The sequence below is a fragment of the Cavia porcellus genome, unplaced genomic scaffold (genome assembly GCF_034190915.1).
Source record: "Cavia porcellus strain 051 isolate PalLab524CR breed Dunkin Hartley unplaced genomic scaffold, mCavPor4.1 scaffold_15, whole genome shotgun sequence".
NCBI lineage: Eukaryota > Metazoa > Chordata > Mammalia > Rodentia > Caviidae > Cavia > Cavia porcellus.
In genome coordinates this window covers 5,271,412-5,299,321 of record NW_026947498.1, presented here as the reverse complement: position 1 = coordinate 5,299,321, position 27,910 = coordinate 5,271,412, and the positions used below count along the sequence as shown (strand labels likewise).

At 43.3% G+C, this 27,910-nt stretch overlaps 2 protein-coding genes across 10 annotated transcripts in view; one reads left to right on the top strand and one right to left on the bottom strand.

Annotated features, from left to right (window-relative positions):
• Positions 1–27,910, bottom strand: part of Ttc3 (tetratricopeptide repeat domain 3) — a 130,455-nt gene that overhangs the window by 97,851 nt on the left and 4,694 nt on the right. For 4 of the 6 annotated variants that reach the window (XM_063224496.1, XM_063224497.1, XM_063224498.1 and 1 more), the window contains exons 1-2: positions 13,742–13,868; positions 2,640–2,794 (exon numbers count right to left, since the gene is read on the bottom strand). In XM_063224496.1, the coding sequence (XP_063080566.1) occupies positions 2,640–2,783 (144 nt within the window). In that variant the 5' untranslated portion in view covers positions 2,784–2,794; positions 13,742–13,868. Of the gene's footprint in view, positions 1–2,639; positions 2,795–13,741; positions 13,869–27,910 lie in introns of those variants that run through there. The other 2 variants (XM_063224500.1, XM_063224501.1) reach the window with 2 other exon arrangements.
• Positions 13,865–26,794, top strand: Pigp (phosphatidylinositol glycan anchor biosynthesis class P). Of its 4 annotated transcripts, none has more exons than XM_063224502.1 (6): positions 13,865–14,126; positions 14,375–14,478; positions 16,962–17,034; positions 19,028–19,146; positions 20,534–20,613; positions 26,518–26,794. In XM_063224502.1, exons 1-6 carry the CDS (start codon positions 13,996–13,998, stop codon positions 26,725–26,727), a joined length of 717 nt encoding a protein of 238 aa, XP_063080572.1. In that variant the 5' UTR covers positions 13,865–13,995; the 3' UTR covers positions 26,728–26,794. The 4 variants fall into 4 exon arrangements, with proteins under 4 accessions (XP_063080572.1, XP_063080573.1, XP_005001076.1 ...); XM_003463936.5 differs by having other exon boundaries at positions 13,890–14,130; XM_063224503.1 differs by lacking the exon at positions 16,962–17,034 and having other exon boundaries at positions 13,865–14,130.

Genomic DNA, 27,910 nt, shown 5'->3' with positions numbered 1-27,910 from the left:
CCCCTGATAGACAAGCGTGTGATGCTGTGAAGATACAGCCAAAGGTGTAGCAGAGACCCCAGAAGTTTGGAAAAGCCAGAAAAGTGGAGCCTCTAAGGAAATTTGCAAGGAGGGAGAAAAGCAAGCCCACAAGAGAAGCCATGAGAGCTACAAGAGCTACAGCCACCAGAAGTGCTGTAGGGGCAGAGGCAACCAAGCCCTTTGGAGCTCACATCTTGCCACACTGCCTCAGATGCTGCATGTAGAACTACAGGTCTTAATATGTGCCCTGCTGGATTTTTGAAGTTGATTTGGTCCCAATTCTTTGTATCCTTGTTTGTATCTTTTGGAATAGGAATATTTATCCTGTGCCACTGAATGTTTTAAGTATTTAACTTTTCATCTGTCCCAGGATTAACAGCCAAGAATTTGCCTTAGACCTCAGAGGAGACTTTGGAGTTGGACTTTTTAGCAATGCTACAACTGTTAACACTTTGGCAACTCTTAGAGATGGACTAAAATGCCTTTTGAATAAAGAGATGTGCAGGAGTCTTTGGGAGGCTAGGGACAGAATGTTATGGTTTGTGTCTGGATGTTCCCCTAAAGCCTCATGCAGTCATGGACACACTTTTCAGAGGCAGTTTTATACAGTTTATGTTTGATTCATGGTCCAGTGTTGTAATTATGGGTGTGAGTGCTACAGCCCCTGGAGAGGGTAGTCTACATACATTATAAGGAACAGAAAGAATCTCCTCTCTCCCTTTTGCCCCTTTTTGCACTTGTGCTTTTGCTGTCTTCTGCCACCATGAACTGTTACCCTTTGCCATGAGCCACCCTGCCTTGGTGCCAGCTGATTACGGACTGAAACCTCCACAAACTGTGAGCCTTCCTCTTTTAACTTTAGGTATCAGGTATTTTGTCCCAGCAACAAAAGAAAAGTAACCAAGACATCTATACTGTCATAGACATTTATTCTGGGTATGGGTGTGCCTTACCTACATGTGATACCTCTGCCAAAACTACTACCTGTGAAATGATAGAATGTTTTACCCACCATCATAGAATTTCACACTCAGCACTGCCTCTAGCCAAGGAACACACTTAACAGCCAAAGAAGTAAGGCTCATGCTCACAGAATTCACTGGTTTTACCATGTACCTCACCACCCAGAAGCAGCTAAATTGACCAAAAGATTGAATGGCCTTTTGAAGATGCAGTTATAGCAATAGCAATAGCATGGCTGGGGCAAGTTTCTTCAAAAGGCTGAATATACTTTGAATCAGCATCCACAACCAGCATTCATGGATCCAGGAATCAAGGGGCAGAAGTGGAAATAGGACCACTTATCATTACCCCAAGTGATCCACAGACAAAATTTTTGCTTCCTGTTCCCATAATCTTATCCTCTGCTGGCCTTGATATCTTAGTCCCAGAGTGGGAAACACAACAATGATTCCACTGAACTGGAAGCTAAAACTTCCCCTTGGTCATTTTTGGACAACTCATGCCTCTGAGGAAACAAGCTAAAAAAAACAGTGATGGTGTGGGCAGTGGTGACTGACCTGGCCTATCAATAGGAAACTGAACTATTACTGTACAATGGAGGAAAGGAAGAATATACTTGAGGCTCAAGAGATCCCTTAGGGAGCTTCTAAGAATTACCATGCCTTGTTAATAATAGATCAATCAGAAACTACAGTAACCCAGTCCAGACAGGATGACAAATGGTCCATTACCTCCATTAATGAAGGTATGGGTCACCCTACTAGGGAAAAAACCTAGATCCACTGAGGGGCTTGCTGAAAGCCAAGGGAATACAGCATTGGTAATAGAGGAAGGTAACTAAAAGTACCAGCTACAATCCTGTGATGAGTTATAGAAACAAGCATTGTAGTTATAATAGTTCTAATACACTTTCTGTATAATACTGACAGACTTAATATGGGTTCTTAAGTATTATTAAGCCTGTTTTATAATGTTTAAGTTATAAAATGCTAGGAGTAAGCACTACCCAAAGAAAACTTGCCTGAGTGCAGTTCCATTTGTACACGGGAAGGCTGTACTATGCTAGCATCATTAAGAACCCGCCTTTAGACCTGGAGACCACTACGGTTTAAGGAAACATCTCTGTTTCTTGAATTCACAGGGCATGGATTATGCTATTTAACTGTTGTGTCAACTTGAGTAAGACACTCGCAGCTGATGCACAAGCATGGTTCTAGGTGTGGCCAAATGGATTTACTGAAGACAGAAGACCCAGCCTAGGTGTGAGCAGCACCAACCAACAGGTTTGTATCCTGAATGGAATAAAAACGGCAAAAGATAGAAGGTTTACACTCTTCATTCGCAGCAACTCTGGTCTTTACCTGTGCCTTGGACAGATTCCAGTGCAGACCCTCCAGCTTCCTGATACCGACTTGTACAGGATTTGCAGTGAGCACCAAGCCTTCGACTGTCGAATGAATCTTTTTAGATTTCTAGTGCACAGACAGCTCTTCTACACCTGACTCTGCAGGCGGTCACTGTAAGGCTGCCTTATAAATCCGTGTTTTTGTGTGTGTGTGTGTGTGTGTGTGTGTGTGTGTATTAAATCTGTCTCTGTAGTGAACACTCACTGACACAAACATCATGTTTAAAGTAAAATGTAACAAATTACTTACCACTTCATCACAGTAAAGCTGAGTCATGGGAACATAATTTTCCATCATAAATTCAGGAGCAAAGGCACACTCATCCTCGTCAGGGCAATCCTCTAACAAGGCATAATCTGCCACAGTGAGGTCTCCCTCAGTAAAACTGTCCATGGTCCACAATCCTAAGGAGACAATACTCAAATCAGTAATTAATTCATCAAAGATGCTGTAAGCAGCAGTCTCCCTGGCTTCTGTTACATTAGAAAAACCTGGAACCTTCAAGGAGGAACTCCAATCAGAACTCCAAGCTCTGCGAGATTCTGCTCCCCAATCTGCTGTACTTCTTCCTCCATCCAAATAGTTTAATCTATCTTCATCTCTTTAGGTTCATACAATCACCATCTCTACTCTGAATATATCTGCATACAGTTTTAGGGAAAGATAATTTTGAGAATGTTACTTATTCTGTAAGTGCCTAGCATACAGTTCATCCTAAGTGTGCCTGACCATAAAGACATTTTCCCACTGATGTACTTACTTACTTACCAACTTTTCTGTGGCCCATGAAGTATACCATTTTATTTGTACATAAACTGCATTCTCAAACTCCTGGCCTGAACTAAACCTTGACCCCACTGAGAAAACACTCCTAAATTCCTTTTCCAGCCTAAGCAACTCTCAGTGCATCTCCACCTGGGTGAGGGGGCAGGACCACAGTGGTCCAGGCTGCATCAGTGGTCTCTCCACTCCCCATGGCCACATTCAGACCTGCACTCTCCTAACCACCCCTGCCTCTAGCACTCTCCTGACTACCACAAACCACCACTGCTAAACCACCAGGGAGAAGATTCTCATGTTCTCAGAAGACACATTTTAAAAATACTTTGAAAGGGAAACTAGGGCTAGAGTTTCAGACTCAGGGTTTTTTCCCTGAGGAAAGTTCAATTATGAGCATTTTTACAGCTATCAGAGAAGAGGAACACTAAGTAGCACTAAAAAATGGAGCGTTCTGTCACTTCTGGCTCTTGTCCAAGTAACAGCTCTCTTCTCCTACCATTGCCAGTACCATCATTACTGTATTTCTCACAATCAGAACAAACCAAGTTTCTGTTTTCTAAGCAAGGTCACCATCAGACCATGAAAAATAGCAATCCGTTTCTTTAATCAGTCCTGACATCGAATCTAAAGCAGGAAAACCTTGCAGTGTCAGGAGGAAAGGATAACAGGCTTCCTGACCAGCCATCTGCACGAGTGAGCCACGTGCACCACCGCACGAGGCCTTGGCAATTCTCAGCAGACCCGCTGGCCACCCCTCTACTCTACAGGCAGGAAAACTCTCCCCGCATGATGAAGTGAGGTGCCCAAAGTCTCCACGCAAAGGAGGAGTCCACGCCAATCCTCTGCGTCCACGATCCCTTCACTCCAACACTGTCCTCTCACCACACTCCTCCTCGCCACTGTACCGACTGTCCTTTAAAAGAATACGGGCAGGAAGTTCCTTTCTCCTCTCCAAATTCCACAGGTGCCCCAGCCCCACGGAGGGTAGGCACTCAGTACCCCAGCCCTGCAGCCTCCCTCCTCCGCTAACAGGAACACTGATCAGCGCCCACCCCCCATGGGTGCCCTCATCAGCGCCAGGCCTGGGGCCGCTGTGCGGGGCAAACCAGCTTTCCAGTCCTCCACTGGGACAGCGTCTTCTCTTTCACAACCGGGGTTACTACAGCTCACACCTTCCCTGTCTCCCTCCACAGCTAACGTTTAAACTCATCAAAACTCTTCTTTCTTTTCCCCTCATTGGAATTCTCCATTCTCACTTTCATTTTCCTATAATTTGCTTTCCATTTCTATTGATCAAGGGAAACTACCTTCAGTAAGGCCATTAATGATTGTCTATAATAGATTATCTGTAATGTCTGGAACTTGACCTGCTCTGCATAATGATATTTCTGGAGTCTGAAGAATTTAACTCCAAAAGTGAATGGCCTGGGGGCTGGGGATTTAGCTCAGTAGCATAAGCACCTGCCTTGCAAGCAGGCAGTCGTGGGTTCGATCCCCGGTACCGATAAAAAGGAAAAAGACAAAAAAAAAAAAAAAAAGTGAATGGCCTATGCGGTATGGCACTGAATACCTGTAATCCCAGCACTCAGGAAGCTGAGGCAGGAGAATCTCCATAATTTTGAGGCCAGTCTGGGCTATAGCTACACAGTGAGGCCAAGGCCAATCTGGAATTCATAGCAAGACCCCATTTCAAAAACTGAATTACCAGAAAAAATAAGACAACATGGCATCCAATAGGGCACATAATATATGTCACAGTGAGAAACATACTTTTAAATTTCACTTCTCTTACAAACTTTTTTTTGTAAATAAATACAGAAAGAGCCAAAAACTGTCATGGCCCACATACCACGCACACCCATCACGGCACTGACTGTAGAACAACTGGCAGACTGCTGGTCACCCAACCTTGCAGAGTTCATCATGCCATATGCAGCATCAGACTGGACTGCAATTACAACATGGGGGCAATTTATTTTTTTTTTTGAGACAGGATCTTGCTCTGTAGTACACGTGGGCCTCGAACTCACAGCGATCCTCCTGCCTCAGCTTCTCCTGTGCCACCACACCAAGCTGACACTGGCGTAATTTTAAAAACTTTTTCTATTGTTTCAACGTAGGGCAACATGGTAAAATGGTTAAGAACATGGAATGGCCTGGGCCCAAATCCTGACTCTTCCGTTTCCTGGTTGTGTGATTGTGCGTGAGATACCTGACTTTTCCGTGCTTCAGCTTTCTCACACTTCCGGTGGACATAATAGCACCTACCTTATTATCAGTTAGGAAGTGTAATGCACTCGGAAGCCTATGGGGCACAAAGGATATAAATACCAGCTATTAGTGAGACTCACATTAGTGTGGTGGTGTTTTAAAATCTACTGTTTAAGATGCTTCTCCCTAAACAGCCTACCTTAATGATAAACCCAGAAAGCACTTTTCAGCTTGTAATTTACTCGGTGCTGGGGACCACTTCCTCCTCCTCAGGACTCTTCCAATGGACTCCAAAGGCCACCTCCTGACTCTCCTCCCACCCTCCGGCTGCTTCTCCACTCCTTCTGGGTCTCCTCTGTGCACCCCACCGCCCATGCATCAGCATCCTACTCTGCATTCTGCTCTCTCCCCCCATACCCACGACCTAGAACACCACTGGCTGAACTCTCAACACAGGCACAGCTTTGCCATGACTACCGCCATCCCCATAAATCACATATTTTTATTTACTATTCCCTGTCATTGCACTCACTTGAGCTATATGACAACATCCATGCTATAAATGACATACAACTTGTATACATTCCAGCAAATTTCTATTAAAAATTTTCAAGAGCTTGTTCATGTACTACTTAAAATGATCCCATGTGATACTGCAGAAAATGATAGCTTCCAAACTTCCAAACCCCAAGCCCCCATCTCCCCATCTTTCGACCTCTAGTCTGCCCTGTCAGTTGCTACTGGACCTTAACCAAGATGTCCCACAAGTCCCCTCAGGCTCAATAAATTAAAAGGCAAACTTTTTCTTCAACAAAAAGGGAAACCGCATTCTTTCCTTCCCGCATGTCATTTATCAGTACCATCTTCACAGGCCACCTGGTTACCCAAAAGCAAAATCTGAGGCTCCCCCAGGCTCCTCAATCTGGTAATAACACTTCTACTCAACTAAGGAATGTCATTTCTATTCCCCTAAGAAACTTAGGGTCGGGGATCTAGCTCAGCAGCACAAGTGCCTGCCTGGCAAGCATAAGGACCTGAGTTCGATTCCCAGCACCAAAACTAGAAGAATCTAAATTTCCCCCACATGAAACCTCTTCCTGCCCAACGCCACTCACTCTTTAGCTCCACCTTCATCTTTTCTCCTGAACTAGTCCTCTAACTAGTCCCCCGTCCTCTAACTCATGGCTTGCTTTCAGTCCTGGCATCCTGTACAGGTCTGACAGCATTTTGCTGCTTTAAATCATTCTGTACCTTCCCTTCACTAGCAGAAAAAAGTCCAGCCTCCCTCCTATGCACAAGGACAGTCCTGTGTGCTCCTGTTTCTTCTTCTACCGCGGTCCCACCCCATTGCTTGTCAGTCCTCAGCAAGCCTTGCCCTGTAATCCTCTAATGCTCATCAATAATCACTACGGATTCCAGGAACCACTTCCTGATCCTCCCCCAACACCGCGTTTACTTTTACGCCTCTTCTCTGTAAGTGGAAAGCCCCATGCCCATACCTGACTGCAGTTTTCAGACTGTTTGATGATCACAGGTTTATTTCTATAGGCACCCACAAGATACACTGTGTAATCTACTTACCACCTTTATTGTTATTTAACATTTTCCTTTAGAAAATCCGTGTTTCATTCATGTAAATGTCTTAATAAAAAATTTGCAATCACCAAAAAAATCTTACATTTGATGTGAAAGATTTTTTCCACTATAAATTAAAATAAATATACTAAAGTTAAATATTAAAATAAAGGACTTGCCAAAAATTAACGATACAATAAAAAATGACTTATGATCCCTTTGGTTATGGTGAACTAGATGTTAAAAGAATCTACCAATGTTAAAAAAAAAAAAAAAAAAAAAGGTAGGGGCTAGGGATTTAGCTCGTGGCATATATGCCTGCCTTGCAAGTGTGCAGTCATGAGCTCAGTCCCTGGTACCAAAAAACAGGTTCAGTTTAAACACATATTTCTGATGTTCTGCTGAGCTCATGGGAACAGGAGGCACTTAGAGCCACGCTTTCCACGCAGCCGCAGCAAACCTGGAGCTAGGTACTAAACCTGCAGTTAACAGCTACAAACAGCAGTGCCAGAAAGGTGACGGGGTCAGGACAGTGAACCCTGACCAGAAACAAAACATAGGAATTGTAAAGGGGGCCCAGGTAAAAACTCCCTGGTTCCCTCCTAGCCAAAGATGGTACAAGTGCTTCAGAAAGGAAAGCACCTCCTCTGAAGAGACTCACAAAGAACAGGAGTTCGTTACCCTATTGTGATGGTCACACTCAGGAGGTAAAGAGAAAGATAAGGGCAGGCAGGGAGCAATACTTGTCAGTGCCCGAAGGATATGAGACTTCAGACCACCTGGCACAGTCCATGGATTAGCCACAGGTTCACAAGAACAGGCAAGCGACACAAGACTAGAAACAACGCAGGGTATATCTGAAGAGAGGGCCAAGTGGAACTTCTGGAAGTTAAAATAATATACTGTGGAAAGTTTTTTTTCAAGGATAGATTAAAGGGAAGATTAGGAACAGATGAAGAGAAATGTGTGGTGAACTAGAAGATAAATCTAATGAAATTATCCAACACTATACAGTCTGCTAATGACAGACAAGGAGATGAAAACTATGGCAGAGGAAGATTAACCAATCTAGAAAAAGATATTTACATATATATTATCTCCAGGTAAAGCTCCACAGGGGGGAAAATAGATAAAAATCAAAGAAACGACAGTTACAAAATAGAGGGCTCAAGACTGGTGCAGACATCATGAAAGACAAAATTCAGAATTTAAAAAAAGCATCCAAAATAGGATAAGTAAAAAGTAATTTTCACCTGAATTTAGAATTAAAATTATATAACATCAAAGAGAGAAAATGCAAAGCAGTTACTAGGAAAAGACTATTTCCTCCAAAAGAGCATAAAGATAAATGGCAGCAGACCTCCACAACTGTATCAAAATGAGCTCTCAAGAACAGTAAAATAAAAATAATTTCAGATAAAAAGTATTTGTCTAGAAAGGGCTAACTAGGTCAAAAGTTAATCCTTTGTCAGGATTAGTAAATAAACTTTTGGCAAGAATTTACAAGAAAAAAAGGGGTCAGCCATAAATACTGTTCAAATGAGAAAAGAGAACATAATAAAAAGGAACATGCAAATAAAAGAAAGATTAAGAGGGGGATTAAAACAATACTCTGAACTGGATGCCCATAAACAAAACCTTCTGATGAAAGGATGATTTCTTCAACTTATCAAAACTGACCAAAAGAAATACAGAATGTCAAGTTCTACTACTGTTGAACTGCTAATTACTACTGAACTTCCTCAAAGGAAACATCAGATCCAAATTATCCTATAAATTCCACCAAATCCTTAAGAAACATGCATACCTGCAATCACAGCTACTAGGGAGGCTGAGACAGGAAGATCACAAGTTAGAGTAAGTCTAGCCTGGGCAACTTAGTGAGACCCTTCCCTAAAAATAAAAAGAAATAAAAAGATCTTGGGACAGAACTCAGTGATCAAGTGCTTACCTAATACTCGTGAGGCCCTGGGTTTAATTGCCAGGACATAGTGGGGAAAAAAAACACAGCAAACCAATTTGGGTTTAAGAAAGAATAAAGAATTTTAAAATCCATCAATTGGAATTCATGATTGAAGGAAGAAAAAAAGCATATACACACACAAGAAAATCTCAGTAGATACAGAAAAATGTGACAAAATGGCAAACATTTCTAGCTACAAAAATGCAAAACAAGTACTGTTCTTAATAGTGGAACATCTCCTTTAAAACTCAGAATGTGTGAGCCAGGCATGGTTGCATACACCTGTAATGCCAGCACTTGGAGGCTGAAGCAGGAGGACTGCCAGGAGCTGGATGCCACCATGGGCTACATAGTGAGTTCATGGCCCTGTCTCAAAAAACCAGAAGGATCTTATATCAAAAAAAAAAAAACAAAAAAAAATTAAAAACAAAACTGGGAATGCAACCTGCATGCCCACTACACTGCGTGACTTTCTAACAAGCAACCATAATCACTTCTGCTGAACATAATCTAAAAGGGTGTCAGGACACTAAGATAAAGAGCAGGAGAGGGTAACTGAAAAGGAAGAATTCAGACATCACCATTTGAAAATGATGCTGTTGTCCCCTTAGGAAAAGCAAAAGGAATTCCAGAAAATAAACTGACAAAAAGAACTTACAATAGGCAGCTAAAGGTAAGTAGAAAATTTTTCCTTAGATTTCTAATTACTAATAATTGCCAGAAAACAATTTATACTGCCATTTATTACAGCAACAATTAATCATGAGAAAGGAGGATCCCTGTGAGCTCAAGGTCAGCCCGAACTGCATAGCGAGAGCCTGTCTCAAACAAAACAAAGCAAAGCAAAACAAAATCAATGGAGAAAATTGTAACACCATACTAAAAGATATTAAAAACCTAAATAAGTGGAAATACATACCATATTCTCAGACAGGAGGGCTCAAAATCTTTATAGATTTCAATTCTCCCCAAAATCGATTCAGTCAATTCCAATTAAGTCCCAGAAGGTTTTTCAGGTCATGTAACAAAGCTGATTCTTAAAGAGCAAAGGTCCAAGAAGAGCTAGACTCAAGTTCTCCCCAGAGATCAAGATTTCTGGTAAAACTAGGGCATTAATAATTAAGACAGTATGGGCAGCAACACAGAAATAGAGAAGATGGCAAGTGATACAGAAAGGTGAGCCAAAATGGACCCATGCACACAGGAACTCAATACGATAAAGACAATGTTGGCGATACGGGTATTCACATTGGAGGACCCAGCCAATACTGAGGACAGGGGTAACTGGAGCCACAGGGGGTTAAAATGAAGGTGAGCACTACTCACAATACCCAAAACCGACTATGGATGGGATATGAATTTCTGAATTATGAATTATGAGAAACATTTTAAAACTTCTAAAAAGGAACACAGGAGAACATAAGCCCAGAACAAGAAAGGTTTCAGTTAGGTTACATTAAAATTAAGACTTTCCATTCACCAAGATACAACATCAAAAGTGAAAAGACAGGCATATAAAAGGTCAGTGCACCAGCGTATCAATTTTACAACTCAACAGAAATAAACACATGAAAGAACACAGCCAGGTATTTCATATTATGGAAGTACAGGTGGTTCATAAATACGTGAAAAGATGTTCAAGATCATTAATAATCAAATAAATCCAAATTAAAACCAAACTGATGCATCTTTTCATAACTGCCACTGGCAAATATCAAAAAATATCACATAACAGAGGTTAAACAGGTTACAGGTAAACTACAATTGTTATACTTTGCCCATCTAAAAATAGTTGGCCAAAGTATAAGCTAGTAAAGTAAAATCTCTCGAGAAAACATGGAATCATTCCATGATGTTGTATATTCAGACCCCGTGACCCAGCAATTCCACTTAAGCTACTGTGGTGCTATGCCAACGCTTGCATTGCTGTTCACAAACCACCAAAATTGCTGTTGAAAATTATATGCCTGTCACGTGTCTAAAATTTTTCAGCATTAAGCTTATTTAGTTGCAAATGATGGTTAATGGTTTATGTCTTTACTCAGTATCAGTGACAGAAATATAACATCAAGTGAAATAAGCAAGTCCCAGAAAACCTTATCCAGAATGATTTTTATGCAGAAAAACAGACACCACACAACACATTGTTGGAAGAGGTACACAAAATCTGATAAAATTATTCTTAAATGCAAATAATAACATACAATTCAGGATAAACATCTTATGTGAGCATATTCAATATTGGTTATTTTAATTCTTGGATTGACTGGTCATTTCATAGGTGTTCATTTTGTTTGCTTCACAGCTTGCACATTTGTTACATATATTTTGAACATATCAAACATTAAAAAAAGACAAGATTTTTTAAAAACATTCATCGTATCAAAAAATGCTTTTAATCACTTGCCACTAGAGACATACAGCTATACACCTCTATCATGGAAATCCTATCTCTATGTCAACCATGGCAACAATTGGTATATACGAATGTTCACCGAAATTAATTTTATGAGGCTCAAATGTGATAAAAACAGCCAAGTAGCTGTGAGAAATGGGCCAATTGGCAGACACAGGGATAGGAAAGAAGCCAAGGTGGCTAACAGCAAACTTAGCAACAAGCTACAGTTGAAAAGAAGCTGGTCAGTAAAGACAAGGCAAAAGTATTAGTCTCATGACACAAAGTGTTAGCAAGAATGTTAGGAAATGGTGTCCTCACTGACAGTGAGGGTAAAAAATTGGTATAACCACTTCCAGAGCATCTGTAACATCTGGTTAAATTGAACATGCACACACTCTGCTATTCAGTAGATCGGCCACTAGGGGTGCTTCTAGAGAAACTTCCAAACCTGTGCACAGCAGGTAAGTACACGTTTACTGTGAGACCCTTCTTAGGGCTCAAAAACTGGAAACAACTTTACAGTCCATCAGTAGAGGAACGCATATGTAAAACTAGGTATAGTCACATGCACAGTGTAATTCTATACCAGCAGTTAAAATCGTGAACCAAACAAAGCACATTTGCTTTATTAATATATAAATTTCAAAATGCAATGCTGAGTGAACAAAGCAAGTTGCAAAAAGACATATATAGTTTAATACCATTAAAGTTCAAAAACTGGCAATACTATATATGTTTATAAGTTCACATCACTAATGTATAAAATATGCAAGGAAATCATTTACCCAAACCTGAACACCGTGGCTGCCTCTGGGAGAGGCAGGAACTGAGACCACCTCCAGAATCTTTTTTCTTTTTTTAAGGATTTGAAGTAAATTTGGCAAAACAATTGTATCTGTAAAACCTAACTCATGGATTGGTTAGATCTCCATCTGTGTTTTATAATCAAAATATTCCAGAAATTAAAAGAGAAGGGAAAAAAAGGAAAAGTAAGGTAAGAATAAGGGAATTCAGCAGAAGACACCAAAACGCACCCACTGAGCACCAAGCAAGCAAGCAAGCATCCTTGAAGGAAAGCAGTAGCGGGTGAATCCCTAAAGCTTTGAAGTTTTTGTCCCCATATATCTTTATAATCCCATTTGTGTTACGATAAAAGAGAAACTTGTAACAAAAATGTCCTAGCTAGGGCTGCTCGCAGGGAAGAAGTGGTAAAAATCTGTAAGATTTTTACCTTGTTTCCCTTGCCAGGATGTTGGGTAGGATCAAGAGGGGTTTACGCGAATGCCCTAAAACACCCAATGAACCACTTAACGCGACTGCCCAGGGACCCCCCACAATGTAGGAAAATGTTTTGCAAATGAACAGCTTCTGGAGTCTGGGACACCTATGGAAAAAGATATGCACTTACCTACACCTCTGCTCAATTTTTAGTCTTTGGTCCCCCTATCCTTAGCGCCCAGATCAGCATAGGTGGACAAGTCACAGTGACGTCGCCAACACTGCAGCAGGCCAGGCCCGCCAGCAGCCCCCCCCCCAATCCCGCGCGCGCAGGCGCGCGCCTCGAATCTTCCGGGGAGGTGGGGGCACTCAACAGGGATGCGAGGGAAAGAGGGAGGGACGCGCGTCAAGCTGGGTCCCCTCCCCGTCTGTCCCTCGCGGAGGGCATCAGCTATGGACTCGCATGTCAGCTCTCCCAGAAATGGGTGACGAGAACGCAAGGAACTCGCGACCACTGTGCCCAGGGTTCTCGTGAACTTCGGGGCAACGCAACCCGCACACGAGCAACCACGCACGGGACACGAGAATCGCGCAGTGTAGAGCACACTCAGGAACACGCACGCGAGAGCGATGCTTCAGGCAAGGGTCGAGGCCACAGGTGGCGCAGCCACGCGCAGCGGGAAATGCGCACCTCATGGAGGAGGGCAGTGACACGAAGGGGGACACCCACGGGGGTTGGTGGCACCCACAGCACCTCAGGGAAGGGGATAGGAGACACAAAGGGAATAAGCGAGGGACACACAGCCGCGTCCCCTTGCGCCCAGAAGCGGACCTGTCGCCTACACGGGTGTCACCCATGCACGGCGCAAGACGGGGTGGCCGGGACAGCTGGGGTGCACGCACATGAAAGGGCCGCTCCCGCAGTCCTCCCACAGTCGCATTATGCGACACCCGGGGACCCATGCTTGCGAAGGGATCACTCGGCAAAGGGAAGATACCCGCCAGGGCAGGCAAAAGCCGCCACACCCCCTCCACGCTGGCCCGCGGACACCGCGGGCACCTCCGCGAGCGGCACGCGCGACGCGCGCACTCACCACACACCCACGGAGGGGGTGTGGAAGACCCGCTCCCCGGGCGTCTCGGATGCGGTGGGACTCGACGACGCGTCTGGGAGTCCTGCCGCGCAGGGGGTGTCCGTTCACTCACCAAGGCCAGCAGCCCGCGAGCCTCGGGCGCGGACAGCCGCAGCCGCCGCCGCCGCCGCCGGGGCCCCGACTGAGCACCAAGCCGCGAGGCGGGAGGCAACTAGTAGCAGGCGCGTCACGTGGGCGGGCGGCGCATGCGCACTCGCGCTGCTGCCTGCCGCCACAGCCGCGGCCCCCCAAGCTGACTGTGGCCCCACCTCCCTGTGAGGGTCGCGGGGCTCCGGCTCCTGGGCGGGAGCGACCGTCTCGCCTCGGATGGCTCCTCTGTTCGGCTGCAGCGCCTCCCAACAGCTGCGGCTACAGCCTGACGCTTGCGCAGATAACTCCCCGCGGAGGTGGCCCAGAGGCCCAAGGGATCCCGGTGGACCTGGGCAGACGACCCCACGGCAAGTGAGGGACACACACATGCCCCCCCCCAGTCCACCCCAGAGCAAGGACTCAGTCCTGGGCCTCGCTTCCCGCAGCCCGAGCCCTCGGCAGCACAGAGGGAGGAGAGGGGCGCTCGGGCTCCTGCGGGGGGAGTGCGCAGGGGTCGGCTTTGCACCGGCAAGCTGGCCCGCCGCAAAGCGACTTAGTTACCATGGCTCCGTGGTGAAGAGAGTCCGTCACTGACAACTATGTTCCCTTTCCACAGACTGTCCGAGGCCACGGGGAAAATGGTGGAAAACTCACCATCGCCATTGCCAGAAAGAGCGATTTATGGCTTTGTACTTTTCTTAAGCTCTCAGTTTGGCTTCAGTAAGTACTCTCCCGGGAGGGCCGTTTTCTGTGTCCAAGGACCAGAAAATAATGCATTTGTTCTTAGAATGTGCAAACGTGAGCTGTTGGTTTGCCCTGCTCACATCTCTTTTTAAGAAACCCTGAAAAGAAACCATGTTTGCTGGAAGGCTGTGCATGCCAGCACTAGCCTAAGACGTTTACTCTGATTTAGCACCCGGCCCCATGGCAAAGTGCATAAAACCTAGTGTTGCCTTTAAGGGGTCGTAGTCTTCTGGATGAGGGTAAATCTAGTTATGTTGATCAAACTGTGAAGTCAGCTTTATCCCACAAACTGGCCGTGGACCTTACATTACAGAATAATTAGGAGAGAAGACAGGGAAATCCTTGAAAGAAGACAGAGAAGATTTGAAGTCATCTGTTTGCTCCAAGGAGCAGGAGCTGAGGAGGGAAGAGAACTGGGCTAGAGAAGTCCGGTTGAAAGATGTGTACCTTTCACATCCAGAATCTCCATCTCCATGGTGCCTCATTTACACATGAGGAAACTGAGGTGCACTGAGGGATTCTCATGCTCAGAATCACACAGCAGACCTCGTGTGTGTGTGTGTGTGTGTGTGTGTGTGTGTGTGTGTGTGTGTTCCCACCGTGCGCCAAAAGGGTTTGGAAACTATAGAGCGATCTGTCAGCCTATCCAGGTGTGGAGGCTCATGCCTGTAATCCCCGCACTCCAGGAGGCTGAGACAGGGGGACTGCTGAGAGTTCAAGGCCAGCCTGGCCTACAAAATGAGTTGAAGGCCAGCCTGAACTGCATAGTGAGACCTTGTCTCAAAAAGACAACAAAACAAAACAAATCAGTCTGAGGAGCTTTGCCTAGTGGAGTCTGGGGAAACTGTAACTGAGTTCAAATTCTGAGTCCTCCACCATTAGTGAATGTTTGACTTGGGACCATTTGCTTCTTTGAGCCCTCAGTTTTTTCATCTGTAAAAGGGTACTGATAACAATGTTTACTGATTATACATACATAAACCACAACCCTGTAAGATAGGTACTGTTACTGTCAGTTTAAAGATAACAATCCTGAGGTTTAAGCAACTTGCCCAGGGTCACAGAGCTAATAAATGACAGAGCTAGAATTTGAACCCAGATACACCAATTTCACTTTGTTTCCTCTTCTGCTGTATTAACTAGAGCAATTTATGTAAACGTAAAGGATAAGTAATACATGTTGGCTGCTGTTATTACCAGTTTTGTAAATTCCTACTCAAAGAATATTTGAAGGAGTAGAAACAATATAAATGAAACAATGACCATAAAGCTTGATCTCTGTGATACCACAGCTGAAATTCAAGGTCTTGAGTGCTTGCCACATGCCAGGCACTGTGACAGGCCGTGGAGGGGTAAGCTAGAAATTTTCTGCTTCAGAGAATTTCCGCTCTACTAAGAGGAATGAGCCAATGGACACGTTAAATAAGTAAAATGTATACAGTGTCAGATGATAATACATACTATGGGCAGAGATTATGCAAGGGGAAGGAAAGAAAAAAGTTCAAGTGTGTTCTTGTGTCATTTATTGTCATTCACTAGTACATATCACAGTATAGTGAAAAGACCACTTTACCTGTCCCTGGTTCACCACAAAAACTTTTATTTCTTTTTTGAGACAGGGTCTCCCTATGTAGTCCAGGCTGGCCTTGAACTCAGACTGATCCTCCTGCCCCCTCACCTCCTGAGTGCTGGGACTACAAGCCTGTGCCAACATACCCTGCTCACCACTAGATTTTAAATTCAGAGATGGCAGAAGCCATCTGCTCTTCAGGGTTCAAAATTTATCATTATTGATGCAAGTAATCTGAAATTTGTTCCTATCACCTTCCTTGGCCAGAAAATACAACCCAAGATTCTGTTTATTCACCTGTAAAAACTGCGAACTACCTCAGGATTGGTTTGAGAACCAAATGAGATATAATGTGTGTAGAATGGAGCTTGTTCCTCAGTGAACACCAGTGCTTAGCTACTGTTATTAGCAGGGGACAACCAGAAAGACTGTGACCAAGATTTGGGATTGGAGAATAGAAGAGTGCACATGGGGAGAGAAGACAGAGTCTTCTTCACCCTTGGTGACCAGAACTGGGGTAAATTCCTCTCTAAGCAACTAAGCATCCGTAATGACTTCCGCCTGGGGGAGTTGTAGGATGCAGTACCTCTAGGATACATCCAGCAAACTGCTGAGTGCTGTAAGAACCACAGTTACTTAAGGTATGACTTGTGCCCTTGACTTGCTTACAGTATAGTGTGGGAGTTTAGATGTTAAAAATGACTGACAGTACAGTAATTACGATAAGTCCTATCAGAATGATACAGATGAGGAGCTAGCAAACTGAACAGGAAAAATCATTTCTGAGGGAATCAGGGACACCGGAAGTCTTTTTGGTTTTTTGTCACATACAAGCCAGATTGGACTGAACATACATGTTACTGACTTCACTTTTGTTTTCTTTCTACAGTACTTTATCTTGTGTGGGCTTTTATTCCTGAATCTTGGCTACACTCCTTAGGCTTAACCTATTGGCCTCAAAAGTAAGTTTAAATTTCTTAAATGAGTAAAATTAATGCTGTTTTAAAGGATCATATTCCTTCTTAAGATAACTCTTACGTAGCTTTCCTTAAAGTCTATGAATAGCCATACAGAAATTCAAAGCTTTTTAAAGCTTATTATTAATACACCTGTCATGAAAGATGGTGGGTAAACACGCATTTCTATCTCCCTTTCTTCACTAAACCTTGCTAAACTGACCATGGGAAGGTGGTGGGAGGTTAAGGTGTAAGTCCACAGAAATAAAGGACAGCATATGAGAGGCATCAACAAAGTGCTGAGAATTGGATGGAGATAAGGAGATTTAAGAAGATTTCTGCATTTTCCTCACTGCTAGCATAACCACGCCATCTGCCATCAAGTATACTTGTACCCTGAACCCCACAATGGCTTAGATGTTGGGCAGAAAACACTTGAAGAACATAAGGCCCGCAGACCTCTCTTCGTTAGCCCTTGCACCTGAAAGACCAACCCTGCCCTTCCCTGCAGAAAACATTTTCCACCTGTGGAAAGGTTGGGGACCTCTCCAGCTGAGTCCACTGGTCTGAGTTTGGACTTATTCGTTGGACTGATGAATAAGATGGCCTTCCCCCCAGGAGCCTCGCTGGCTTATGCTACCCCCTCCTGTCAGAAAAAGTTGGGAGGGAACTGACCAGCGTAAATGAAAAGGATCTGTAACTTCTAACACTAGGACGACCCCAGTAAAGTAGTCAGGTGTCCTAGCTGAAGTCGTGCCAGGTGTCTCTGCCTGTCCACATGCACAGGTTGCTTCTACTTAGCATGGACCCATCAGCATAAATTGCCAGACACTGAAAGAAAACCTCTAATGTGAAATACAAAAATAAAAGGAGAGCTTAGAGAAAATGGAGAAAATGCCAGGTCAGAAGAAAACTTTTTAAATTGCTTGAATCTTCCAAAAGATAGAAAAAGATTATAAGTATGAAACAAACAGTATGCCAAAGGTATTATTTAAGAAATTCTTGTATTTGAAAATTATGACAGCTAAAATAGGAAATTATTAAAGGGAAAAGCACCCAATAAAACATGCCTAGATAGAGCACTTATATACTTAGCTGTATTGTGACACATGTCAGAGAACTGGAGTCTGAAGTCTTAATAGACATATAGGAAACCAAACAAATACACAAAAAGATGTAATTACTAGTTCCAGAAATATAATTAGTAATTGCACACACAAAAATATACACTAACACTGGGCATGGTGGCTCACACCTATAATCTCAGCACTTGGGAGGCTAAGGCAGGAGGATCGCCATGAGTTCGAGGACAGGCCACTCTGAACTACAAAGCAAGACCCTATCTCAAAACAAACAAACAGGGCTGGGGATTTAGCTCAGTTGCATAAGTGCCTGCATAACAAGTGCGAGGTTGTGAGTTCGATCCATGGTACCACAAAACAAAACAAAAACACCTAAGTTTCTCAACTGCACAGTATTTTTTTAAAACACTAATATAACCTCAGTTTGTGACCTAATTATAGCAAAGGACAGAAGGTGATCCTTTTCGCCATCTCAGGAAGTCTAGAGAAAATGTCTGAAATTGAAAAAAAAATTAAAAAAATAGCAATATGAGCATATTGGACAGGATGAGAAGCAGAAGCAGCAGCTCAGCTACTGGGAATGAGACAGCAGGGCAGGATGGATGGAAGACTGCTGTAGCTTTTCATTAGAACACTTGTAGACTATTTGACTAACTTTAACAACAAGTTTTAATACTATATTTTGTGACTGTTGAGAATTACCACTTTTTAAGATGTCTATTATAGAGCCGGGCGCCTTGGTGCACAGCTGTAATCCCAGCACTTGGGAGGCTGAGGCAGAAGCATCGCACAAGTTCAGAACCAGTCTGGGCTGTGTAATGAGCTCAAGGCCAGCCCGGACTGCATAGCAAAACCCTGTCTCAACACCCCCTAAAGATGTCTGTTATCTACATTATCATCTGTTATCCCTTTCGCAGATACTGGGCAGTGGCATTGCCTGTGTACCTCCTTATTACCATAGCAATGGGTTATGTGCTCTTATTTGGAATTAATATGATGAGCACCTCTCCACTCGACTCCATTCATACAATCACAGGTAAATTTATGTAAAAGTGTGGGGGTGAACAAATGGGATATTAGCAGTTTTATCAGAAAAGCAATCCAAAATAGGCTGCAAGACACGTGTTGGGACAAAGGATGTGTCTTCCTGTTTCCTATTATCGATCTTTTGTCCTTTACATTTTGGGTTTCTCACACAAGAGAAACCGTGTGATGGTTAATCCCGTGTGTCTCATTCGACTCAACATTGTGGCTTCAGAAGCCATCCGTTTCCCTACATGTGACTCAAGTTTACCCATCTTTGTGGCAGACTAGTACTCTGCTGTACATAAATAAAGATCACACTTTATCCATGTATCTGCTGATGGACATACAAGCCACTGCCAAGATGCAGCTGTCAGGAATTGTGCTGCTATAATCAGGGTGTTCCTGTGTCCCTATAATACCAGGTCTTTAGCAATGAAAAGGACCTACTGGAAATTAATACTGCATACAGAGTGGCACAAAAAGACATACATGGAGGAAATAAGTTAGCACGAATGTATACTAGTTCTATTCATGCAAGAAATCGACACTAAATTTAGGACTAGTTAGCAGGTGTATCTCCCCACAGAAACTGCAAGTATACAAAGTGTGTGCCTTAGCAACTTTGCTTGAAACAAACTTCTTTATCGCAGACAATCACTGTGAACACGGGATGGCAAACAGGCTCGAGCAGACCTTGTTCACGGAGACTAAGGGGGATGTGCACCCCTTGGGATGGCTGTGGATGCCGGGTCCCCAGGAAGTGGGGTACAAGAGCCACAGCATGTTTATGGTTTTTTGGTTTTAAGTCTAAAAGTAGACAGATTCCTGAGCTTTCTTAGATTGCATGAAGCGAAATATTTTTTTCATTTCCCTTATATGACTTTACTTTTCCAAACCTTTAGATGTGATTGTATACAATGTTTTAAAAATCAATTATAGTAGTTTTAATTTATTACCTGACACCTACTATATTCCCAGCATGCTCAACTTGAATTACAGCAAATAGGAAATTTATGCAAAGTGAGGAAATTGTTAAGTTTTCCAAAATATTTACACCAAAAGATCTGTTTTTCAGGGTTGATACAAACGCATCTTCAAGGCCTGTCTATAACATTATCCCTATGAAAAACATGAAGTAAGACGTTAGTAATCATTGTACAGCTGGAGGAAATACTAATTTTTTTCCAAGTTAGAGATGAGTACTTTGCTGATTGCTTTTTTATTTGAATTGGGATATTTCTTCTAAAGAGATTTTAAATAATCATTTAACTACATTAAATACGGAATTTGTCATTACCCAGACATTAGCCTGGTAAATTATGTGATGAATCTTCATTAGCCATAGACTGACAGAAGAAGCTGCTCGGGTAAACACAGCTTCTGCTCTTTTCTTACAGATAACTATGCTGAAAATCAACAGCAGAAGAAATATCAAGAAGAGTCCATCCCAGCATTAAGGGACATTCCTATTAGTGAAGTAAATCAGATGTTTTTTCTTGCAAACAAAGAACTTTCCACCAAAAAATGAGTTGTATGTAAACATACCAACACCAAGCATTTATTCCTAACTTTTTGACAGAATAATTTTGACCATAATTATACTATCACTTTATTAATACCTAGTATTAAGGTATAAAAAAATAGAAGTTGATCTTCTATTAAATACAGTTCAATGAAATATTTTAAATGTTTTCAATTGTGAGTTACTAAAGAACAGAATAAATAAAACACTGCATTACCCTAGAGCAGACTGAAGAAATCACACTGGTAAAATCAAGAAGCCCCAAGCCAAGCTGAGTGGCACAGACCTGTATTCAAAGCTGCTCATGGGGCTGAGGCAGGAGGATAGTGTTAGGACCTGTGCCTACATGTGCCCCTAAAGCCTCATATGGACATAGGTAGGACTTTTCAGCGGTGCTGGCTCTAGAGTGTGCATGACACTAGGACTGATTCATGGTCCAATGTTAGGATTAAGGGTGTGAGTGCTACCTGCCTGTCTTGGGTACTTTTCTCTCCTTGCTGAGACAAAATATCTGACATCCAAAATTAAGAAAAGGTTTATTTAGCTCAAAGTTTGTGGAGCTTTTAGTCCATAAGCAGCTCTAAGGCAGTATGGCATGGCACTGGGTCAACACTTCAAGGCAGTAAAAGCAGGAGCAAAAGGAGAGATACGGCCACCCTGGGCTACCTACATGAGTTCAAAGCCAGCCTGCACGAATAGTGAGACTGCCTCCAAAAAAAAAAAAAAAGCTGAGGGAGAACGAGCTTCTCCTCCTCCAGTATATTTATGTATGATTCACCCATGTGTGTAGCACTCACACCACCTCCATACCCTCCTCTTAAAAGCTGAGGAGTTTACAAAGGATCCTGGCTCCCTGCTGAGTCCCTTAAACTTCTAAACTCCTCAAGTTGACATAGTGTATCAACCATTACAATCCATCATTTGTCAACCTGGCAACCAGACACATTTCTTTAAACCACTTTCCAGATACAAAGACAGGCATATTCTTATCATTTTACAACTTATAACTTGTAACACAGATTTAACAATCCTTAAGAGCTGCGTTAAGTCTATCAACATTATATCACCTTAGAACCATATTAGAGGAGACAGTAGTACAACGGGGTTGTGGCTGGTATTAGAACTACCTGCTATGGGGCTGGGGATTTAGCTCAGTGGCATAAGCGCCTGCCTTGCAAGCAGGCAGTCATGAGTTTGATGCCCGGTACCGATAAAAAGGAAAAGAAAAAAAAAGTAAAAAAAAAAAAAAAAAAAAGAACTACCTGCTACCACTACCCATTCTGAATTCTCTTGGCCTTCAGCAAGCGAGCGCAGGACTTGGTTCTTTCCCCTGTGAAGTGACCCACGCCTGCCTTCCCGAAAGCTCTGGGCCATTTGTCATTCTGCCTATATTAGGTTGTTGTGACTTTAATAACAGGGCATGGGAATACGAAGAGGTGCCCTAAGGTATCTCCTGCATTCCACATACATCCTTCCTTTCCTCCACTGTGTAATAATCCATTTCCCCTTGATAGTCAGGGTCAATCACCCCTGACTCCCTGTTTAGCTTGTTTTCTCAGTGGCATGAGGAGACCAAAATGACCACGGGGAAGTCTTAGCTTCCAGTTCAATGGTTTCATTGTTGTGGCATGGCACAAGCCTCCCGCTTTCTGGAACCAAAGCTTCTAAGCCAGCAGAACATAAGGTTGTGGGGACAGGAAGTAAAATTTTGCTAGTGGATGGCTAGCGGGTAATGGGAAATGGTACCATTCCTACTTCCACCCCTTGATTCCCAACCATGAATCCTGGCTATGAGAGAGACAGTACCGTATAGTAGAGGCTGATTCAAAGCATATACAGCCTTTTGAAGTACCTTACCCCAGCCCTGCAAACTGTTGCCACCTGGCTGGCACCTTAGCTGTGCCTTCAAAAGACCAGTCCACCTTTCTGTCAATCCAGCCACTGCTAGACGGTGAGCAACATGGTAAGATTAGTGAATTCCATGAGCATGAACCATTGCTTCATTCCTTTGGCTGCCCTGAAATTTCTTCTTCCAGAGTAATTAGTCCACTGCCCTTAATCTTAGTCTCAGGCAAAGTCTCTGGACATAAGCAAAATACAGACAAACTTTTTGCCAAAACATAACACACATCACCTGGAGTCCAGCACCCAATACAGTTGTTCTTGCGAGCAGAAACCTCTCAAGCCTGGTCTTTACTGGCAGGATTTCTATCAACTTTCTGGTCTTCTGGATATCTGACCAGAATCTCCTGTACAGCATTCCAGCCCTATTCTTTCAGGCAACATCTCTGAACCTTTCCAAACTCTACCCACAAGCCATTTCCAAAGGCTCTTGCACCACATGGTCAGGTACAGTCACAGCAACAGCCCTCCTCTCAGTACCAAATTCTGTCTTGGTTACTTTTCTCTCATTGCTGACACAAAATACCTGACACCCAAAGTTAAAGGAGGAAAGGTTTATTTAGCTCATAGTTTGTAGACGTTTCAGTCCATAATCAGCTGGCTCCAAGGCAGGGTGGCATGGCACAGGGCAACACTTCAAGGCAGCAAAAGCAGCCAAAACAGAAAGGGGAGAACAAGCCTCTTCTCCTCCCTATGCACACACTATCATCCACCCAGGGTGCGGGTATCACTCATCACCTCCACACCCTCCTCTGGCACAAGCTGAGGATGTTAAGAAAGTAAGGATCCTAGCTCCCTGCTGAGTCCCGTAAACTTCTAAACTTCTCAAGCTGACACAATGTATCAACCCTTATACCACCCTAAGGGTCCTGGCTGAGACCTAGAAGGTAGAAAGAGCCTTGTGGCTGGTTTGCTTTTGCCTTACTCAAAGGGCCATGAACTGCTTCTCCTCTGCCATGCTGCCCTGCCTTGGCGCCAGCTAACTATTGACTGAAACCTCTGCAAACCGTGAGCCAAATGAAGCTTTACTCCTTTAACTTAGGTGTCAGGTATGTTATCTCAGCACCAGAAAAGTAACCACAACAGAAAGTTCAAGGGCAGCTGGTGCAAGTTAGCAAGAACCTCTCTCTAAATAAAAAGGGCTGGTGTGGAGGCCACTGGCCCAGCATCACAAAGCTCTGGATTGAATCCCCAGCAGTGCAAAACAACAACAAAAAAAACCACAGCCTCTTCAGAGAGGGATTTATGGTGTTGTCTGCAAAGAGCTATTGTTTTTCTCTTCTTTGGCCTGAGGAACCTGGAATTCCAAACCTGCATTTTTTGACAGAATAATTTTGGTAAAAAGGGTAGATTTAATATTTGTGCCATCTGATTCATGTTTGAGACACAAATATTTGTGACTGTGTACTGTGGACCAGGTGTTTTTCTAGCCACTGAGATGGAGCAGTGGTAGGATTTTTCTCTTGTACTTCAGAGGGAGACTAAGTGAACACACAAACACGTACATATGCTGAGTGCTACACGGAGGATTAAAGTAGGGTATATTCCAGAAAGTAAAGGGGTGACTTTATTTCTTTTTGATTTTTAAAATTTATTTTAAAGAGGATAAAACTGAATAAAACCAATCAAAACAAACCAGTATAAGAGACACAGGCCTAAAAACATTACAAAATCAACAATAATGCCTCCTGATGTCCTCAAAACGGCTGCAGATAACTTTGGACATAGTAAAAATCAAACAGAAGAGAATAGAAACAATAAAAACAAAATAGTGAATGCAACAAAGGACTCCAAAACAAGCTTATAGTAAATCCAAAATTTCTACCATGTCTTATCTTTGAAATAGCTGCTCCTGCCATCAGAACTGACATAATCAAACGAAAGAGAATAAAACCCAACCCAACAAAACAATGGAAACAATATAGGGCTTCTAAAACAAGACCATAGTGAGTCAACAATGGCTGCAACCCTCAGAAGAGGTGACTTCAGAAAGTAGGTGATCTGAATCCACTTTCCAGAGCCCCTCCTGTCCTTCTGAGACCAAAGCTTTCTTTCAATAAATTTCTCCTACTGTTAACCTCTGTGGTTCCTAGAATTCACCCCTCAATTTTAGAGAACACAAACTCAGTGTTTTACATGTCTAGCAGGTTGGAAGTTTCATTGCCCTATGTCACTTGAGGACTTCCATCGAGATAACTGGACAGAGACCTGTATGTCTGCTCAGGAATACTGGGCACCAACTGAGGGTTTCAGAGAGGCCCTCTGTGGGGTATCTCTCACCGCCCATCACAACTCCAACCCTCTCCAGCGGGACGTAGCCAGGTCGGTCTTCACCCTTGGGCCCCTCATGGCAGTCAATGAAACTTCTTAGAGGAGGCTACTGTAGATAGCTAAATGAGGTAGAAATATTACAGGCCGTCAGACAGAGCTGAGCTCTTGAGAGGTCCATACAGAAGACAACTGTGGCTGCAGGTGCTTTTACTGAAGGCCAGGCTTCAAGAAAAAGAACTGCTCACCATATTCTCCCCTACATAGTTATTCTATGTGGGCATCAATCATTGTAGGTCCAGGACCAAACCTCATTCCCCGCTCCCAGGAGTCTCTGCCTGCCCACATATGCTTGCTATGTAACTTGGCTTCGCCCAATAAACGCCTTTGAGAGGCAGGGTCAATGGGATCTCTCTGTCCGTCTGAGACAGAAGCTTGCTTTCTCTCAATAAATCCTTCCCACTCTCAGAAAGTAAATAAACTGGGTGGTCAAAGGCCTCCCAGAAGGAGGTAACTGGGTTGAGAGCCAAACACTAAATAAAAATCAGTCATGTAAAGACTGGCGGGGCACAGTGAGGTGCTGAGTTTGAAGCAGGGAGGACAACAACAGTAAAGTGAGGAGTTCGGTGTGCTTCATGATGGAGAAGTCAGCAGTGATCGGGGACTGGTGTGAAGTGACCTTGGTGACACCAGACTGGGTACTGACGGTGTGCAAAGTTCACATGTAAATGTGCTGCATGTGCCCAAGGCTAGCCAGGGCCTTGAGGAAAGCAGTGACGTGATCTGATGTGTTTCAAAATCACTCTCAGGGCCAGGAATTTAGCTCAGCGACCTAAGTGCCTACCTTGCAAGTGTGTGGTCATGAGTTTGACCCCTAGTACCAAAAAAACAAACAAAAGTCACTCTGGTGGCTAAAGGATGGCAGGGTTGGGGAAGGAAGGAAGGGGACCTTGAGGAGTCTGTTGCACTCGTCCTGGCAAGAAGTGGTCACAGCCTGGAGCCAGCAGCAACAGGGGGAGGCTGGAGCACTGTGTGGTCTGCAAGATGCTACCCACCAGCCTGCAGCTGACTGAGGGATGCAAGGCTGCATGCCCCGGGTGTCTTAGCTCAGAATCTGGGTGGACTGCTGCGCCTCTGACTGGACTGGACATCGTTTACAGAAGTGTGGTCAAGGCTGCTGGAAGATTTGACCAATGGATTAGTTACTACCTTATTAATATCTGGACGCATCTTGTGTAAAGTAAAAAAAACGTAGATAGAAAAAAAGTATTTAACATTTAAATACACTCACAGTGAGTTAGTGAGACCAAAGTAAATTTATTCAGGAATCAGGGCCCCTAACATTTGGTACTCTAAATCTCTGTACTAGTCTGGTCTTTTCAAGATATGTATAGTACACATGCATACAGTACTTACACAAAGGACTCAGTCACATTTTATTTTACTTTCTTATTTTATTGGAGTTTCTAAAATTTTTAAATTTTTAAAAAAAAATTATTTTATTGGTATTTTTAGATATATACAACAATCACATTCATCATAGAGAATTTTACCTGTATGTGATATAACTTTATTTTTCCCCATTCCCATACCCTCCCTTGAACCTTTCCTACCTTCTCCTTTTACAAAGTTTTGTTCCCATGTTTTCCTGCCTCACTCACATTTTACCTCATGCAAATTTCCCTATAGCTTCTGCAGAAGAAAGATAATCATCTTAAACAGGAAAACGAGGACTTCATCTCAACGAGGGTGTCTTTCTGCAGCAAGCATGCATGGATGACAGAAATCTGCTGTTCCTGCTGCCACATCTGTCTGGTTCCTGTATTTTATCATCGCACCATGGCACCATACTCCAGGCAGTTTGAGTCACTCAACTCTCTCAAGCATAGAGAAGTATAAATAAATAGTGTGTTACAACAAATACTACAAAGCCACGTACACAAAAATAAACTACTACTTGATATAATTACCTAGATGAATGTCACAATGTTAAGCAAAAAGTCATGAGAGCTACTTGCTGTAGTAAGTCTATTTACTTAAGGGTTAGAGCAGGAAAAAAAGGTATGGTGATAAATATCAGAACAGAGCTCACCTGGGGGGAAGAGGCAGGCAGGAGCCCATAGGGGAGCTAGAACTGTCCTACATCTCGGTCTGGGTTACCTCGTAAAATACATGTTTTAAGGAAATCAGAGTTCTATGTATCGTTAAGATTTGTGCTCTTACAAGGTGGGGGCCCACACTCTAGCATTCTCAGCCCCTGGGAGGCTGATGTAGGAGGACGGTGAACTCCAGGCCATTCTGGCCTACACAGCAAGTTCAAAGTCAGCCTGGTCTTAACATAGCAAGACCTTGTCTCAAAAACAAACAAACAAAAAAGATTTGTATTCTTCATGTAAATTACACCTCAATAAAAAGGGAAAAGCCAGTCGCTAATTCTACAAATTTTAATCTATTAGTCTCGGAGGATCCAAGGAAGGGTAGTTTTACCAGATACTCCTAACACGCACCCAGTGTTGGGAATGATTGGCTCACCTGCTTGGACCTAAGTAAGCCTGTGGTCAAGCAGATCAGTGAGAGACTGGCCACTTTGAGGAAGAAGCCAGAAACTGTTAAAGCTGTCCTTTTCCCATTATATGAAAGTATCTCCTCGACTTCCCTTAGGACCAGAGATAGGCCTAGGAAGGCTTTGAAATGGATCTGAATGGAAATTAAATTCTCATATAATGGCACATTTCAACCTTGACTCTCCATTCTGGGTCCTAGTCACAGTGTCTTTCTAGCTCATACATCAGGGCTACAGTCCTTTGAGGCTCATGATCAGTTCAGTGCTGTGGTTCTCCAATGTGTGCATGTGTGTGTGTGTGTGTGCACGTTACAAACTCAGGGCAGCATTTTACTCAAAAGGAGACTCAAAGAGCTCTTCTGTACAGATTAATTTCAGAAGTTAGAAATTCCCCATTTTGCTATTTTTGTTTTTTGAGACAGGATCTTACTATACACTGGCCTTGAACTTGCAATCCTCCTGCCTCAGCCTCCTGAATACTAGGATTAAAGGCATGTGTCACTGCTTCCACTTGTCATT

What these genes read in the sequence shown, in the direction of transcription:
- Pigp (XM_063224502.1), top strand. Translation starts at nt 13,996, where the DNA reads ATGGCTCCTCTGTTCGGCTGCAGCGCCTCCCAACAGCTGCGGCTACAG. An exon ending in TTAACCTATTGGCCTCAAAA is followed by an intron (nt 17,035 to 19,027) that starts GTAAGTTTAAAT and finishes TCCCTTTCGCAG; the next exon opens with ATACTGGGCAGTGGCATTGC. An exon ending in CTCCATTCATACAATCACAG is followed by an intron (nt 19,147 to 20,533) that starts GTAAATTTATGT and finishes CTTTTCTTACAG; the next exon opens with ATAACTATGCTGAAAATCAA.